Source organism: Fukomys damarensis, unplaced genomic scaffold, assembly GCF_012274545.1.
Source record: "Fukomys damarensis isolate Sample0158 unplaced genomic scaffold, DMR_v1.0_HiC HiC_scaffold_20, whole genome shotgun sequence".
Classification (NCBI taxonomy): Eukaryota; Metazoa; Chordata; class Mammalia; order Rodentia; family Bathyergidae; genus Fukomys; species Fukomys damarensis.
In genome coordinates this window covers 43,412,619-43,429,135 of record NW_022900932.1, presented here as the reverse complement: position 1 = coordinate 43,429,135, position 16,517 = coordinate 43,412,619, and the positions used below count along the sequence as shown (strand labels likewise).

At 36.2% G+C, this 16,517-nt stretch overlaps 1 protein-coding gene across 2 annotated transcripts in view; it reads left to right on the top strand.

Annotated features, from left to right (window-relative positions):
- The window catches only part of Noc3l (NOC3 like DNA replication regulator), a 35,910-nt gene that overhangs the window by 16,678 nt on the left and 2,715 nt on the right, over positions 1 to 16,517 (top strand). Inside the window, exons 11-18 of one of the 2 annotated variants that reach the window (XM_010632066.2) lie at positions 7,916 to 8,047; positions 10,194 to 10,274; positions 10,700 to 10,800; positions 13,164 to 13,236; positions 13,417 to 13,480; positions 13,564 to 13,635; positions 14,059 to 14,240; positions 15,825 to 15,953. In XM_010632066.2, the coding sequence (XP_010630368.1) occupies positions 7,916 to 8,047; positions 10,194 to 10,274; positions 10,700 to 10,800; positions 13,164 to 13,236; positions 13,417 to 13,480; positions 13,564 to 13,635; positions 14,059 to 14,240; positions 15,825 to 15,953 (834 nt within the window). The remainder of the gene's footprint in view (positions 1 to 7,915; positions 8,048 to 10,193; positions 10,275 to 10,699; positions 10,801 to 13,163; positions 13,237 to 13,416; positions 13,481 to 13,563; positions 13,636 to 14,058; positions 14,241 to 15,824; positions 15,954 to 16,517) is intronic. The other variant, XM_010632067.2, reaches the window with a different exon arrangement.

The following is a 16,517-nucleotide window of genomic DNA, read 5'->3' as shown; positions in this document are numbered from 1 at the left end:
TGTGTTTATTTGACATCTGTCTATAGATATTTAATATACATAACTACATATGTATTTGAAATGAACAGTGTTTATTCCAACATTTTCCTTGTTTTGTTGATTTAAAATGCTGCCTCTATTGTATAATGAATTCATATACACATTGAGTTCTATTTAGTTCTGTTCTGTTGATTCAGTTAATCCCCTTCAAATATACTGTTTTTAATTATTGTAAGTAGGAAAATACTGATCGAAGTAAGTCTAATTGATAAAAGCCATGAACTATTCTTTTTCTCCAAAATATTCCTTTTTTTGGTGTGTTTTTTTTGTTTTTTTTTTGGTACCAAGGATTGAAGTCGGGTCATTGCACTTGCAAGGCAGGCGGTGGAACCACTGAGCTAAATCCCCAGTGCATGTTATATTTTATTTTTTGAGATAGAGTCTTACTGTGTAGTTCAGGCTGGCCTTGCACTCACTAGAAAGCCTAGTTTGGCCTTGAACTTGTGGCAATCCTGCCTCAGCCTCCTGAGAGATGGAACTACAGGCATGCACCACCACATCTGGCTCAAAATATTATTTGTTTTTGTGTATTACTCCAGGTAGAATTTACAACCAGTTTTTTATTACTTTTCCTGCAGTGCTGTATACAGAGAATCTGGTTAGCATTGATTTAATGGATGAATCAGGTTAGGAGGTTTAAAATATTTACTGAGTTGATTTTTTTCTGTTTAAGACTATCTGTATTATCTTGAGATTTAGGATGACATGTTCTTAAGTGAAATTTTATAGTTTTCTTCATTTGGATCACATTTATGCAGTGGACCCTTGACTTAGGAACTTGATTGTTTCCAAGAGCTTGTTGTAACCAAGGCAGTAGAACTGAGATCAGAATGTTTACCTGGGTACACATAGATAATAAGAGGCAGATAAATCTTCCTTTAACCTAATTAACCCCAGTTGTTCCCATGTCAGGCTGGTGGTCATAGCTTGAGGTTCCACTGTATATATGTTACTGTGGTACTAGTGATTGAACCCATGGCATTCTCACTGAGCTGTATTCCTACTCTTTAAAATTTTTAAATTTTGACACAGGGTCTTAGCTATTTTCCTAGGTTGTGCTTGAACTTTCAGTCCTCCTGCCTCATCCTGCCAGAGTTCTGGGTTTATAGATGTGTACCACCATGCTTGGCTGATTTTTTTTTTTCCATTAAGGTTATTGGTACATTTTACATATACAACACAGTCACATTCATCATTGGGAACTTGTACCTTTATATGATGTATCTTAGTTCTTATTTTTTCCCCATTCCCCTGCCGTCCTTTCAACCCCTCCACCCCTTCCTATTTACAGTGACTTTGTTTCCATTTTTTCCCTTTTGTCGCATTTTTTCCTTTCCCTATCCCTCCTACTTCCCCTTCCCCTTTAGACTTTTTCTTCCTATTTCACATTATCAATTATGCATTTTGATCCGTATTTATACTTTTGGTTTCTCACACCAGAGAAACTCTTTGGTATTTACATGTGTGTCCTATTTATTTCACTTAAGAGTATTGCCTCAAAGCTCATCAATTTAGCTATAAATGTAACTAGTTTCTCGTTCTTTATAACCAAGAAGTACTCCATTTTATAAAAAACCCACATCTTTATCCAGTCTGGATGATATTTTTTATTAAATTTATTTTTAGTCCTATAGTTTTGGTAGTTAAGGTGGTATTTTCTACTTATGTGTTTTCCTCTTTTTTTTTTTGGTACCAGGGATCCTTGTGCTTGAGAAGCAGGCAGTGGAACCACTGAGCTAAATCCCTGGCTTTGTGTTTTCCTCTTAATCTTTCTTTGCCGTCAAGTTCTTCTTTGTATTAAAGCTGATGATTTCAATGGAACTACTAAAATGATAAATATTAGGCTCAAGTAAGAAAATATTTCATCTTCATTGAGAATTTGACCAGATAGTATGACTTGTACATCAAACTGTATCTTTTTTTTTTTCTTTTTTAATGGTGCTAGAGATTGAACGATGGCCTCATGCGTGCTTGGTAGGCATTCTACCACACAACTACGTTCCCAGCCCCCTAAATAATATATCTGTTAATTTACAGGGTTTTTTTTTTTTTGTTGTTGTTGTTAGGTTATTTTATGAGTGCCTAGAATACCTTACAAAATATTAAAAATGGATCTAATACCTAGAATGCTTCAGGTTACTTTTATTTATACCTTTGGTTGTTGCTATTTGTTCTGTTTTTAACTGTGTCACCTGGAGTACTTAGGTTTCTTCCAAAGATACCTATTAGAACATTCAAATAATGCAAACCTGTAGTTCACAAGTTTGTGTTCCACAGTGTTGATGTGACTGCAGGAAATCAGTATGATGTTTTTTTCCAGAGAAAATGTAGTATTTTAAACACCTTTTTTGTATGTAGTTGGAATGTGAGGATAGGTATATAAAATAATCAGTTTTTTATGGAACTCTTTTATAGCAAAACATTTATTGGTACATTTTAGGCACATATAATGATAACACTCATCGTAGGGAATTTGCACCTGTACATGATATATTCCATCTGTTTTTTCCCATTTCCCCCTCCCTTCAAGCCCCCTCCCCTCCTATGTACAAAAGCTTTGTTTCTATTTTTTCCTACTTTGCCTTTTTTCTTGTCCTTTTCACCTTCCTCCCTCCTTGTTCCCCTTCCCATTTGAGCATTTCTTCCCATTTTCCGATATCCCATTTTAGTCCTTATTTCCACTTTTGGTTTTTCACACCAGAGAATGCAATCTTTAAACATTTATGTCTGATTTAATTCACTTAAGAGTATAGTTTCTAGGCCTGGGATTTAGCTCAGTGGTTCCACCACCTGCTTTGCAAGTGCAAGGTCCCAAGATCAATCCCGTGAACCAAAAAAACAACAAAAAGAGTATGATCTCAACATCCATCCATTTACCTATAAATGTCTGAAGCTCGTCCTTCTTTATGGCAGAATAGTAGTTCATTGTTTTTTTTTTTTTTTTTTTTTTTTTTTTTTTTTTGAGGATTGAACGCGGGTCCTTGCGCTTGCAAGGCAGGCCTCTGAACCTCTGAGCTAAATCCCCAGCCATACTTCATTGTATTAAAAAAACCACATCTTCTTTATCCATTTGTCGATTGATGAGCATTTGGGCTGTTTCCAAGATTTAGCTATTATAAACTATGCTGCTATAAACATGAATGTGCATATATTGTTGTGGTATGATACTTTTCTTTTTGTACTGGGGATCAAACTGAAGATCTTGGGCTTGCAAGGCAGGTGGCAGAACCACTGAGCTGAATCTCTGGCCCTGTGGTATGATACTTTTAATGCTTTTGGGAAGATGCCGAGAAGGGGAATAGCTGGGCTGAATGAAACCTCTAGTTGTAGTTTTTTGAGAAATCTCCACACTGATTTCCACAGTGGTTGTACCATTCTATACTCTCACCAATAGTGGAGAAGGGTTCCTTTTTTCCCCATGCTGTTTTAGCAGTTGTTATTGGTTGATTTCTTGATAACATTCTTTCTGGAGTGAGATGGGATCTCAAGTGTTGTTTTAATTTGCATTTCACGAATAACCAGTGAAGTTGAGCATTAATTTCCATGTGCTTATGAAGTTCTTGTGGTTTCTTTTGCCATTTGTTTCCAATTTCATTGCGCTATGGACTGATAATATGCATGGGTATTTTGGGGGGGGGGTTTGGTATGGGGGATAGAACTCAGGTCATTGTGCTTGTGAGGCAGGCACCGGAACCACTGAGCTAAATCCCCGGCCCTGCATGGGGTATTTTCAGTTCCTTTGCATTTACTTAAACATGTTCTGTGTTGTCTAATTTGAAGTATGTCCTGTGTGCAGCTGAGAAGAATGTGTATTCTGATTTGAGGTGGGACACTCTGTAGACATTTACTAAGTCCATTTGTTCAAACATTTAGTTCACTTCTAATATTTTATTTTTTTGTCTAGTTGAGTTATTTGTGACAGTTGGGTATTGAGGTCCCCCATTACAACTGTATTAATGCTTATATGACTTTCATGTCTGTTGATATTTATTTTATATAGCTGGATGCACTGCTATTTGGTGCATATATTTTTATGACTGGTATCCCTTCCTCTTGGATGGTTCCCTTTACAAGGATATAATAACCTTTGTCTCTCCTAATCAGTCTGGGCTTGAAATCCACTTTGCAAATAGAATAGTTACCCTGTTTCATGGAATATTACTTTCCATCCCCTTTCAGTCTTAATTTGTTTTCAAATTAAATGTTTCTTGTATGCAGCATATTGTTGAATCTTGCTTCTTGATCCATTCTGCCAGTCTGTTTCTCTTGATTGGTGAATTGAGATTGTTAACATTGATGGTTATATCTTGTTTCTGTGATGTTATTTCCCTGTTGTTGGCTTTCTTTTTTTCTTTTCTATTTATTTAATGCCTTGCCTGGGTTCGTTCTGTTAAGAGTTCATGGAGTTGTGATCCTTGTCTCTTTCTTAGAATATCCTTCAGAACACTTTGGAGTGCTCTTTCGTGGTCTCGAATGTATTAGATGTCCTTTGTCATGGAAGCATCATTTCTCAATCAGTTTTGACAGTTTTGTGGAGTACAGCAATCTCGGCTAAAGGTTTTTTCTTTTTAGCACTTGAAATACTTCAAGCTTCCTTGACTTGATGAGAAGTCTGCTGTGATTCTGATGGACTTTTCTTTATAGATCATTTGTTTCTTTTTTCCAGTAGCTTTTAATATTTTGTTCTTGTGTTGCATTTCTGGAATCTTGACTATGATATGCCTTGGGGAAGATTTTTGTTCTTTCCTTACTGGGGATCAAACGCAGGACCTTATGCTTGGGAGGAAGGCATGGTGCCACTGATCTAAATACCCAGCCCTGGGAAGTTTTGTTTTTTGTTTTTGTTTTTTTGTTTGTTTGTTTTTGTTTGTTTTGATCAGGACTAATTGGAGTTCTGATACCTCACTTATCCTTTTCCTCATGTAGGATGTTTTCTGCCATTACTTCTACGAACAGTTTTTTTATGTCATTTGTGCTATCATGTATTTTCATTGACAGCAGTCAGTCTTATGTTATTCTTCTTTGAATCATTCAGCAGATACTGGTTTGATTTCCTGTGGTCCCTTGCTATTTTTAAGAATCTCCCTTTTCATGATTGCTAACTGCAATCCTGTTTGCTATGTCTGATATTCTGTCCTCACATTGGCTTATTCTGCTTGCATGTACTTTGTCAATGGAATTTTTAATCTTCTGGATATCTGTTTGAATCATTTATTTATTTTTGGTACTGGGGATTTACCTCGGGTCCTTGTGCTTGCAAGGTGTTTGAATCTTTTTAATGGATTCTGTTTCTTTTCTATGCTGGGTTTTCATGGCTTCCATTGTTTTTTATGTGTATCTGCTTTAGAGTCACTACACATGTCTTTCATTCTGTTCACCATCTCTGTAATTATCTGAGAAATTATTTCTGGAGTCTTGTTCACCTGCTTTGTTACTTCCAATGTTACTCTTTCAGAGAATCCAGATGGGTGGCTTTTGTTGCACCTCATTGTCCCCTGGTTTTGCCTTTGATGAGGTAGAGGTCTGGGGGAGGGGTATTACATCTCACTTAAATGTCTTCTCATTTTCTTTCATTTTTTAAAGTTTAATTCCTGGGTTAATGCTTATAAATTGCTTATGGTGAGAAGCTTTGTTGCTAATATTCAGAACACTTAGGAAATGACTACTTCTCAGAAGTTTCTTCCAGATGTAGCTGGCTTTTGGGTTTTCAGTCTGTTCCATGGTCCTACCTCTTCAATTTAAGGATAAGAAGTTTCTGCCTATCAGACCCAGCTGCCGGTTCTTTGACACTGGCCTATAGTTTTTGTTTGTTTGTTTTGTTTTTTCCTAAGACTCCAAGGCAGTCTCAGTCTTGTTATACCAGGAGGAATAACTGATTAGCACAATTATGTTACCTTGGCTACCGTAGTACAATCAACAATAACAATAGCATCAAGCATAGCCTAGAAAATGACAAACTGTGGTAACTATTAATTTGCTACCTTTAACTATATGACCTAGGTTTGTGGTTATCTAAAAAAAATCTAGAACAATTCTGAAAATTGTATGCAGTAGATGAACCCTTAATATGGTGATCTTACTGTTAGGGGAGAAGATTTAAAAAGGGTCAAGGGGGGGCAGAAATAGAAGAGGAAGAAATCAGAAGCAAGGCTCGAGGACAAACTTTAAGGAACTGGTGAAGAGAACAGGGGAAATAAAAGGAGGAAATAAAAACAAGAACAGAACAACAATAACAAAAAACTAGAAACCATTTCAGACAGTCAAGAAAAAACAAAGCAAGAACCAGAAAGGAGGTTAAAAAAGAAAGAAGATGGCCAGACGTGGTGGCGCACGCCTGTAATCCCAGCACTTGGGAGGCTGAGGCAGGAGGATCGCTGTGAATTCGAGACCAGCCTGGGCTACATAGTGAGTTCCAGGTTAGTCTCAACTACACAGTGAGACCCTGTCTCAAACAAACAAAACAACACAAAACAAAAATAAAGAAGATGACGAAGATGGAAGAAGAAGAAAAAAGGTCCAATTCAAGGTGTGTCTCAACTGTCACTGGCAGGCAGAGTGGGCAGAGTCCAGAGTTGAGTTTATTAATCCCAGCAAGACAGCTGCAGCTTCAGAGTGGGACAGTAGTTCATCCCAGTCGACTTGCCCCTTTAGTTTCCCTGAAGTTCAGGCTGGTTTCTAGCTATGAGTCTGAAACCAGATTCTTTTGAGTCTGCAATAGTCCATGTGCCTGCTGCCTGATTGACCTCCACTCCCTGGCCTCCTGCTGACTTGAACTCAGCTCCCACCAAGACACCAAGAACAAATTCTGAGCTCAGTTGGCCCCTCTCCAAGAGGGCTACTGGTCAGTCATCCTCTCCTGGGTGAGTCTGCACCTGGATAACTCACCAGCCACTGCAGTCCACTGGAACCAAAGCTCTGTTCCACTGTTGTGTTTCTTTTGGAGGCCTCTAGGGTTGCAAGTAGTCATTTACCTGCAGGTTTGACCTGCTATTCCTCCACTGATTCTAGGCTCTGGGAGAGAGCACTGCTTATTATCACCCTCTTCTTCATTGAAGTCTCTGTCTTTACTCTCCCCATGGACTTCAGTTCTTGTTTCAGATCCTTTCTGAGTCCTGGGGACCCACTTTCCTTCTCCATGTGCCACTGTATTCCAATGTCAGGATGCCAAATCTCATAGAGCTCTTCACTGCGATCTTCTCAATTTCTGAAGTAGTTTTTGAATGGCTTAAGGCAGTAGTTCCTATTTTGGTCCTTGGAGCAGCAGGAGCTGGGATTTGGAAATACAAACTCTGGGGGTTCTACTGCAGACCTCCTGAATAAGAAAGTTTGAGGATGGGGCCCAGCAGTTTGTATTATAACACGTCTTTCAGGTAATTCTGATACTTGCTAAAGTTGGGGAACTACTGATTTAAACTAAAATAAATTATCTCTAAATTAGTAGTAATATTTATGCTCGTGTTTTATTTGAGAAACAAATGAAGACCAGCATTTAAATTGAAAAACTGAACCAAATTTGGTAGATTAAAGCTAATTTAGAAACAACTTATACCTCCTTCCATACTATTCCAAACATTTTTGTATCCTGTTTATTCTTTGTAATCTCAGCTGCCAGTGCAAGTAACATATTCTTTCCTCCTTATACTCATTAAACAGCAGTTTGTACATTTAGTTGAATACTGATGGCGTTTCATAGACACAAATGATTGAATATAATTAGCAAAAAAAGATAGTAGAACTTTGTGTAAAATGTGATAAAAGATGTTTTAGTCTTTTACATGAATGAAGGAAATAACATCGTTAAATGCTTACTTTTCTGTATGAAGTTTTTGAAGTCAATGTAAATAAATTGCATTTTCTTGATTTTTTTCAATATTAGATGTTAAAAACATTCTTGTGCCTAAGAATCAAAGAAGTAGAAGTGAAAAAAGACACAGAGGACATTAATAAACCAAAAAAGTTCATGACTTTTAAGGAAAAGAGAAAAACTCTATCAAGAATGCAGAGAAAGGTTTGATTATTTCCTTTTTTGTTTCATTTAAATATGTTGTTTTATCTTTTCTTACATTAAAATCATAGTCTAGACAGAAGTAAGTCATAGTTAAAACGCAAGAATAAAAGTTGAAATCTAGGAGACAGGTGTATAAGTGCATGTTTGTATTCTACACTATGTAGGAGGTTGAGGCAAGATCATTTGAGCCCAAGAGTTCTGGAACATTATGGGCAACATGGTAATTCTGTCTCAAAAGAAATTTTTTTTTTTTTTGAAATTTTGTATTTAGAGAGTTTTCTTTTTCCCATTTGCTGCAAATAAATGTTTTTGTAAATCAGTGTGATTTGACATAGTCCTGATGCTTCCTTCCAGCGGTAGGAAGTAGAAAAAAGTGGATATTTGATATAATTGTGTGTGTGTGTGTGTGTGTGTGTGTGTGTGTGTGTGTGCACATGTTGGCAAAGAGAATAATGAGCAAAAATATGTTTTTGCTATGTGGGCTTTTATCCTTTGGCTTTTTAGATCAGTGTAGAATTGTTGTGATAAACAGTTTTTTTCCTTGATGCAAAGGAAAGGCTATATTTATGTGAACATAAGAGCAAAGTAAGTTTCTTTTAATTCAGTCATGTTTTTTGATTGGTTAGAATTCCAGCCCCTTGTTAATTTTGGGTTGAAATTACAGCCCTTTGTTATTTACTGAGACTTTGGAAATTTTTTTTTTAAAAGAAATAGGGCTAATAATACCTTACAGAGTTATTTGCATTTATGTAAAGCACTTGATATTTATAACATTGAACAAGCTTTATAAACAATAGTTTTTATTAATATTACCATCACTATTATCACCTCAAAATATTTGTAAACTGTTAGGGTTATTAAATTGATTATAAAAATAAAAATAATTTTTGGGGATGTCGATCTTTGAATTGGTCTAAGGAATTATGAAAGCATGATAGAAATATCAAAATAAAACTAGTAATTAGAAACAAATGAAGATAAATATATTGGGATAACATAAATACTTAAAATAAGTTGGGTCCAGTACATATATAGCTGTTGTGGGGGATGCAGGGTGGTGACAAAGACCCAATAAAAACATGTCACCTCTTTATCAATTTCTCTAGAGGGGAGGAAACTTCCTAGGTGTGCTCTCCCATACTGCAGGGCGTTTAATAACCATTGTTTTCTGCTCTTTCAGAATTAGGAAGTAGAAAAAAAAAGTGAATTTTTTATATTACTATATATTTACATATAAATGTTATTGAGCTGGGCGTGGTGGTGCACGCCTGTAATCCCAGCACTTGGGAGGCTGAGGCGGGAGGATCGCTGTGAGTTGAGGACCAGCCTGGGCTACACAGTGAGTTCCAGGTCAGTCTCAACTACATAGTGAGACCCTGTCTCAAAGCAAAAACAAAACAACAAATAAATAAATGTAATTGAGAAGAATTGTTGATGGGTCAACATAGCCATTGTAAGGGATGTGTAGTTGATACCTATTATGTATGGATTATTGAACATTAGGAATTATTTTGGGGCTCAGTACTTTTGTTTCTTTTTTTCTCTTTTTGAGACAGGGTCTCACTATGTAGTTGAGTCTGACCTGGAACTCACTATGTAGCCCAGGCTGGTCTCAAACTCACAGCGATCCTCCTACCTCAGTCTACCGAGTGCTGGGATTACAGGCATTTGCCACCACACCTGGCTACTTTTCTTAAATTTAATTGAAATTATAGAAAATGATAGCATATCTCGTTCAGAATGAGCATGGGACATAAGAATTAAGATGTGTTATATACATGTACTAGTTTCTCACAGTGAATGTAATAATTATATACTGCAAGCATGTAGTAATAAAAATAAAAAAGAATGAGCAAATGTTAATAGTTTTACTTTTTTTTTTCCTTGAAAAGAAGGAAACCATCGAGGAGAGAGTTGGAATCACCCTTTGTTTTACTGTCTGCCTTGTTCTGCTTTCTTCCTAGAAGGCAAACACCTTTATAAATCTGTTTTGTGTATGTCTAATCCATGTTTTTTTACTTTTGCTTGTGTTTACATTTACATTCATAGACTGTATAGTCTTATTACATGCTTTTTTAATGTTGACATTGTCCCTCTTCTTTTTTCACTTAGTGGTATATACTTAACTGTTTTTTTGTTTTTTCAGTGGAAAAAAGCAGAAGAAAAACTAGAGCGAGAGCTTCGAGAGGCAGAAGCTTCAGAGAGTACTGAGAAAAAACTTAAACTGGTAGGCAGATTCGCATTCTGTTATGCTTTCAAAATGTCAAATGATTCTAACAAATTTATTATTTCAGCTTGTGGGCATATAATTTTAATTGTTTTTCATGAAACTTAGGTGATTTTATGATGTACAAGAAACTGATATGTGATCTCTGCTAGTTTTAAATAATCACAAGATACATATCTTCATTCTGTTTGGTTAAAATTCTAAAGATTGGCTGGGGATTTAGCTCAATGGTTCCGCCGCCTGCCTTGCAAGTGCAAGAGCCTGAATTCGATACCCGGTACCAAAAAAAAAAAAAAAAAATTCTGAAGATTGAATTGTGGCAAGGGATGGGAAGGAAATAAGATTTAGCATTGAAAGTCATAATTCAACCCACAGAAAGCATACCAGATTATCGTACAGTAATTTTTGTCTGTTTCCTCTACCAGCACACGGAGACTTTGAATATTGTGTTTGTGACCTACTTCAGAATATTGAAGAAGGCTCAGAGGTCGCCTCTCCTGCCAGCAGTTTTAGAAGGTCTTGCCAAGTAAGGGCTGTGTAGGTTGAAATCTTTCAGATTTTTTTTTAAAGGGATAAGATCAAAGTAAAGATTAATTTTAAACAGGATTCTCTAATGATGTCCCATTGTACTCAGTCTACAGTCCTTTTTTATTTGTCCCCAGTCTTTCCTTGAAACTATAAGAAGGGCTTTTGGTTTTCTCACCTCAAACCTTTCATTTTAAAAAGTCCCTTTCACTCTTTCCTTCTGCTTAGTAAATTCTAGGTGTCCTTAAGGTTCATTTCTCACTTCTTGCTTCTTATTTGCATTATTTGGTCAGTTATTTACCACCACAGTTTGGGTTGATCATGCACAAACTTGGCTTGCTTGTCATTTCTCTAGTCCTGTATAATCTGTTCCTGTTAAAATCGATCTTTTCATGTTTTCTATCAACACTAATGACTGTTGGGGAAAGTGAATTAATGACTGTCAAGATAGCTTTTCATAATTAAATTTAAGGTAGTATCCTGTAGAATATTGCTATTTAATAGAAATATAACGTGAACTACACATGGAAATTAAAACTTTCTGTTAGCCACATTAAACAGTTAAAAACAGGTGAAATTAATTTTAGTATATTTGATTGAATTTTATTTACCTAAAATACAGTTTTAAAATACAATCAGTAATAAGAACCAATATACATCATGTAAAGGTACAAGATCCCAATGATGAATGTAACTGTATTATTTACCTATAATGTACCAATAAGCTTAATGGAAAAAATAAATGCAATCAGTAGTAAACATTAGTGAGATACTTGGTACCTGTTTTTTGAATACTGGTGTGTATTATATACTTATATACATCTCAGTTGGACTACCATTGTGGGAAAGCACAGCTTTAGAAATAAGAGTAAAAGGTAGGATGAATGGCTAGAAGATATAGAATAGGCAAAATATTTCTTTCTAATGATTGGAGCTGTTTAGTTGTGGAATGCATATCTTTATAAGGTTGCAACTGAAAACTTCCAAAAAAGACTGATTAGAAGGGATTATTCCTATATTACATAAGACCTGCTGTTCCCCACACCCCTGCTTTTGTACCAGGGATCGAACTCAGGACCTTTTGCATGCAAGGCAGGCGCAGTGCCACTGAGCTAAATACCTGGGTGGGCCCTGCTGTTTGCCCTCCCCTTTTTTTTTAGTGAACAATTCCTTTATTTAAAAACATTTAAAAATACGTGCTCATTTAAATAATGATGCAGAAAAATATAAAATTTAAAATAATTTCCTCCTATAAATGTATGCATTGTCTGTTTACTGGCTTTTGTTTTTTAACGTAAAGAGAATCATGCTGTGTCTTATAACTTGCCTTTTTATGATAAACAGTGACTCTAGGTTTCCAGGTTAGCCCATAAAGGTTACTTGTTTTTTTAAGTTTGTGATACTCCATTTTATGGCTATGAAGGCTTACTAGGCTATACCCCATATTACATTACACTTAGAAATGCTGATTGATATACTGTATCTTCATGTACTTGTGTGCATGTATAGTCAGATCAAAAGATACTCTTGTTTTAAATTTTGATAAATAATGCCAAATTGCTTCTTACAAAATTGGTACCAATATGTGTGTAATAAATCACTTCTTTTTTTTGAGACAGGGCCTCACTATGTAGTTGATATTTACCTGGAACTCACTGTGTAGCTCAGGCTGGTTTCAAACTCACAGCGATCCTCCTGCCTCAGCCTCCCGAGTGCTGGGATTACAGGCGTGCATCACCACGCCTGGCTTTTTTTTTTAAATCACTTCTAAGGATATTATTTCTGCTGCTGTTCTTTGTTAAACATTTACATAGCATCAGAACTCTTAAGTAGTAGGAGTACCCGAACTTTAACCTACTTTGATGCCTAACATTTTACAGGGAACAGAATAGTCCCACACTTAGTAGCTTGTAGGATTGTTTAATCCCATTGATGGCCTCAGTTCTTTGTAGATATACATAGTGGTTCAGGACATTTGAGTGACTCATCTAGTTTTCATATAGATAATCAGTAGCATAGCTTGAACTGGATACCAGGTCTCGTTTTATCTTTAAAGCTGTCATAGGGTCCATATTTTCCTTTATTGGTGTTCAGGACTGAACACAGGGCCTTGTGAGTGCTAAGTACACATTCTGCTCCAGAGCTGTACCTTCACTTCCAAGTGTATATTATAGCAGATTCTCCTTTCTCTCTTCCCACTGTTTTCCTAGAAGCTGGTTCTGCTACCTCTTTTATGACTTAGAATACTGCTAAACTTAGTAAAATTTCCTTAGGGGTGTTTGTTTTTAACAAAATAAAAAGTGAAGCTTCACTTTTACCTGATTGATTCTATTTTTAAATTAACTAAGGTTTGTTTGATTCTAGGTTTGCTCACCTAATAAATGTGGAATTTTTTGATGATTTATTAGTAGTTCTTCATACTCTCATTGAATCTGGTGTAAGTAACTCTTATTGTATTAATGAACTACTTTTAAAAGATATAATGATGATTATCATTTTTCTTTCTTTTTTGTGGTACTGGGATTGAACCTTGGGCCTTATGCATACTAGGCAAGCTCCTTACCGGTGAGCTTCTTCCCAGCCCTAATTATCATTCTTAATATCTTTTCTTTTCAAGGACCTAAGCGATCAAGAAAGCCTTCACTGTGTACAGACTGCTTTTCATATTCTTTCTGGGCAAGGTAAGGTTTTTTTCTTACCTTTATCTTTACTTACTCTTTGGAGGCTGTAATATATCTAATTTGCATTTGTTATCATTTCAAAGGTGATGCTTTAAATATTGATCCGATGAAATTCTATACACATCTCTACAAAACACTGTTCAAATTGCACGCAGGTGTGTATGCTCTTTATTTATTTTTATTGGAACATGTTTGCAGTCCATAATAGTTATATTCCTTGTGAGGAGTTGGTGCTTATATACAACACACCTTATTTTTTTGTTCATCCCACTCCTCTCCCCATAGTATGTATGTTTAGACAATGTTTCTTTAACACATATTTATCTATTGTGAATATGTTACGAACATAATTATAGTCAGTGAAAAATAAGAACTGGTACGTAAAATGCTGGCCTGTCAGTTTCACACATTTGAGAGAAAAGTGGCAGAAGATGTAGTAAATACTGCCTTCTGCATTTCTTAGTGCTGCTTATTGGTTAGAGAAATGGCTTTTGACAGGTACAACAGTTCATCTTTTCTTCTGAAGTTTAGTGAAGTTGCACAATGAAAAGCCCTGAAGAATATTTTGGTTGTTTTAGGTGCTACCAACGAAAGTGTTGAGATTGTACTGCAGTGTCTTGACGTCATGCTCACCAAGCGCAGAAAGCAAGTCTCTCAGCAGCGAGCCCTTGCCTTCATCAAACGCCTTTGTACCCTTGCTCTTCAGGTTCTTCCAAATTCAAGCATTGGCATTTTAGCAACTATTAGAACACTGATGCATGTAAGTAGTAAATGAAGAGAGCTTAGTTCTTACAGTGCAGTGCCATTTTGTTTGATTTGTGTTGTACTTCCTATATTATCATTTCAGTTGTAAAAGTAATTCATTGTGGGGTGCAATGGCACGTACTTAAAAGTTCCAGCTACTTGGGAGGAAAGGCAGGAGGACCATTTATTTGAGCCTAGGGGACTTGAGCCCAATCTGGGCAACACAATGAGAACCCAACTCACTTGATTTATTGCAGTACTGAGGGTTGAACTCAGGGTCTTCACACTGAACTATATATCTAGCCCTTTTTATTTTTATCACCAAGTTGCTAAATTGCCCAGGTTAGGCTCAAATGCATAATCCTCCTGTCTTAGCTTCCCAGGGTGCTGGGATCACAGGTGTGCACTACCATGGGTGGCTGAGAACCCATCTCTTTATAACGATAAAACAAAGTAATTTGTAACAGAATCAGGTGGTGAGGAAATTCCATAAAATTACAAAGGGAGAAGCATTTTAATTCCATTGATGTTCCCCAGAGGTAACTATTGTTACCATTTAGTGGGTATCCTTCCTGTAGGTTTTATTCATATGTAAACACATGCATCTTAGAAGAAATAGAAGTTACATTTTTGTGTCGGTACTAATACTCCTATTTATCTTTTTCTTTCTTTCTTTCTTTTTTTTTGTATCAGGGATTGAACTCCAGTCCTTGTGCTTGTGAGGCAGGTGGAGGAACCACTGAGCTAAATTCCTGGCCCCCTTTTTATCTTTTCATGATGAGGGTTTATTTAGTTAATTGTTTAACAAACATGAAGTACTTAGCTATTCCACTGTGGTAATGCTTTGTTAAATGCTTTAACAAAGATTATTTATTTATTTATTTATTTTGGTACCGGGGATTGAACTGGGGTCCTTGTGCTTGCAAGGCAGGCCACCGAACCGCTGAGCTAAATTCCCAGCCCCAAAGATTATATTTTAATTAAGTTAAATTAAATTTTATAATTGAGGTAGCTGTTCTTACTGTTTCCATTTTATTGATGGAAAACAGGTCCAGAGAGGGCTGGGGATCTAGCTCAGTGGTTCTGGAGCCTGCCTTGGAAGCGCAAGGGCCGGAGTTTGATCCCTGGTACCAAAAAAAAAACAAAACAAAACAAAACAAAAAAAAACAGGTCCAGAGAGAGAAACTTACCTAAAGTGCTAATGAATAGTACTCAAGTGGGATTCAAATTTAGGTAGTTTGTGTTTTCTGCTTCCTTGTGGTTCTCTTGGTAGATACAGGTGACCATCATTGTTGCTCTTACAAATGATGTCAAAGTGAGTAGTTTTAGACATGTATCTGATGGAAGTATTTCTATAAGAAAGATTTCTGAAAATTGAGAGTGGAGGGTAGAATGAATATTCTATTTTCTTTTGCAAAACAAAACACTTTTTGTCATTTTTGTCTTTTATGCTATAAACTTAAATTTTCTCATTAAAGCTAAATAAAAGACCATATATTTATAACTCATGTACAGCCACAAATTTAAATGAAGTCCAAGTACAAACCAATACAGTTGTCATTTAACACTATTAATTCTTTTGTATGTGACATTCTCGCAGACTTTCCCGAAAACAGATCTGTTGCTTGACAACGACTCTCAGGGAAGTGGGGTTTTTCTGCCTGAGCTGGATGAACCTGAATACTGCAATGCTCAGAGCACTGCCCTGTGGGAACTGCATGCACTGCGGGTGAGAGGGGCTTTTTCTACCAAATACTGCTGACGTAGTAATTAAATATTTTGCTTTGAAGACACCTTTTTTTTAGAATTCTTATTTTAATACTGCTATATTTGTGTTGCTGTTACTATTCTATTCTTGAAGCTGTTAAAGACATTTTCTAGGGCCAGGGATTTAACTCAGTGGCTCTGCTACCTGCCTCACCAGCTCAAGGTCCTGAGATCGATCCCCGGTACCAAAAAAAAAAAAAAAAAAAAAAAAACCAAAAAAAAAAAAAAAAAAAAAAACAAAAAAACCCAAAAAACAACAACAAAAAAAGGCATTTCCTAAAGCAGCAAAAAGTTGTGAGAGTTTTGTGGATTCAAGTTATGGAAGAGTTATTGAAATATTTGCATAACACTAGAGCATAAAAATATTTGCTATTAGACATATCTGTATTGTACTCTTTCCAAGGAGACTTCATCAGGTGGTTTTACCCATGTTCTACGCTCGGTATCCATGATCCTGCAGTGTGGACAGCAATGCAATAAGCCTTATACAAAATAAGAATATCAGATAACCTTTGTAAACTAACTT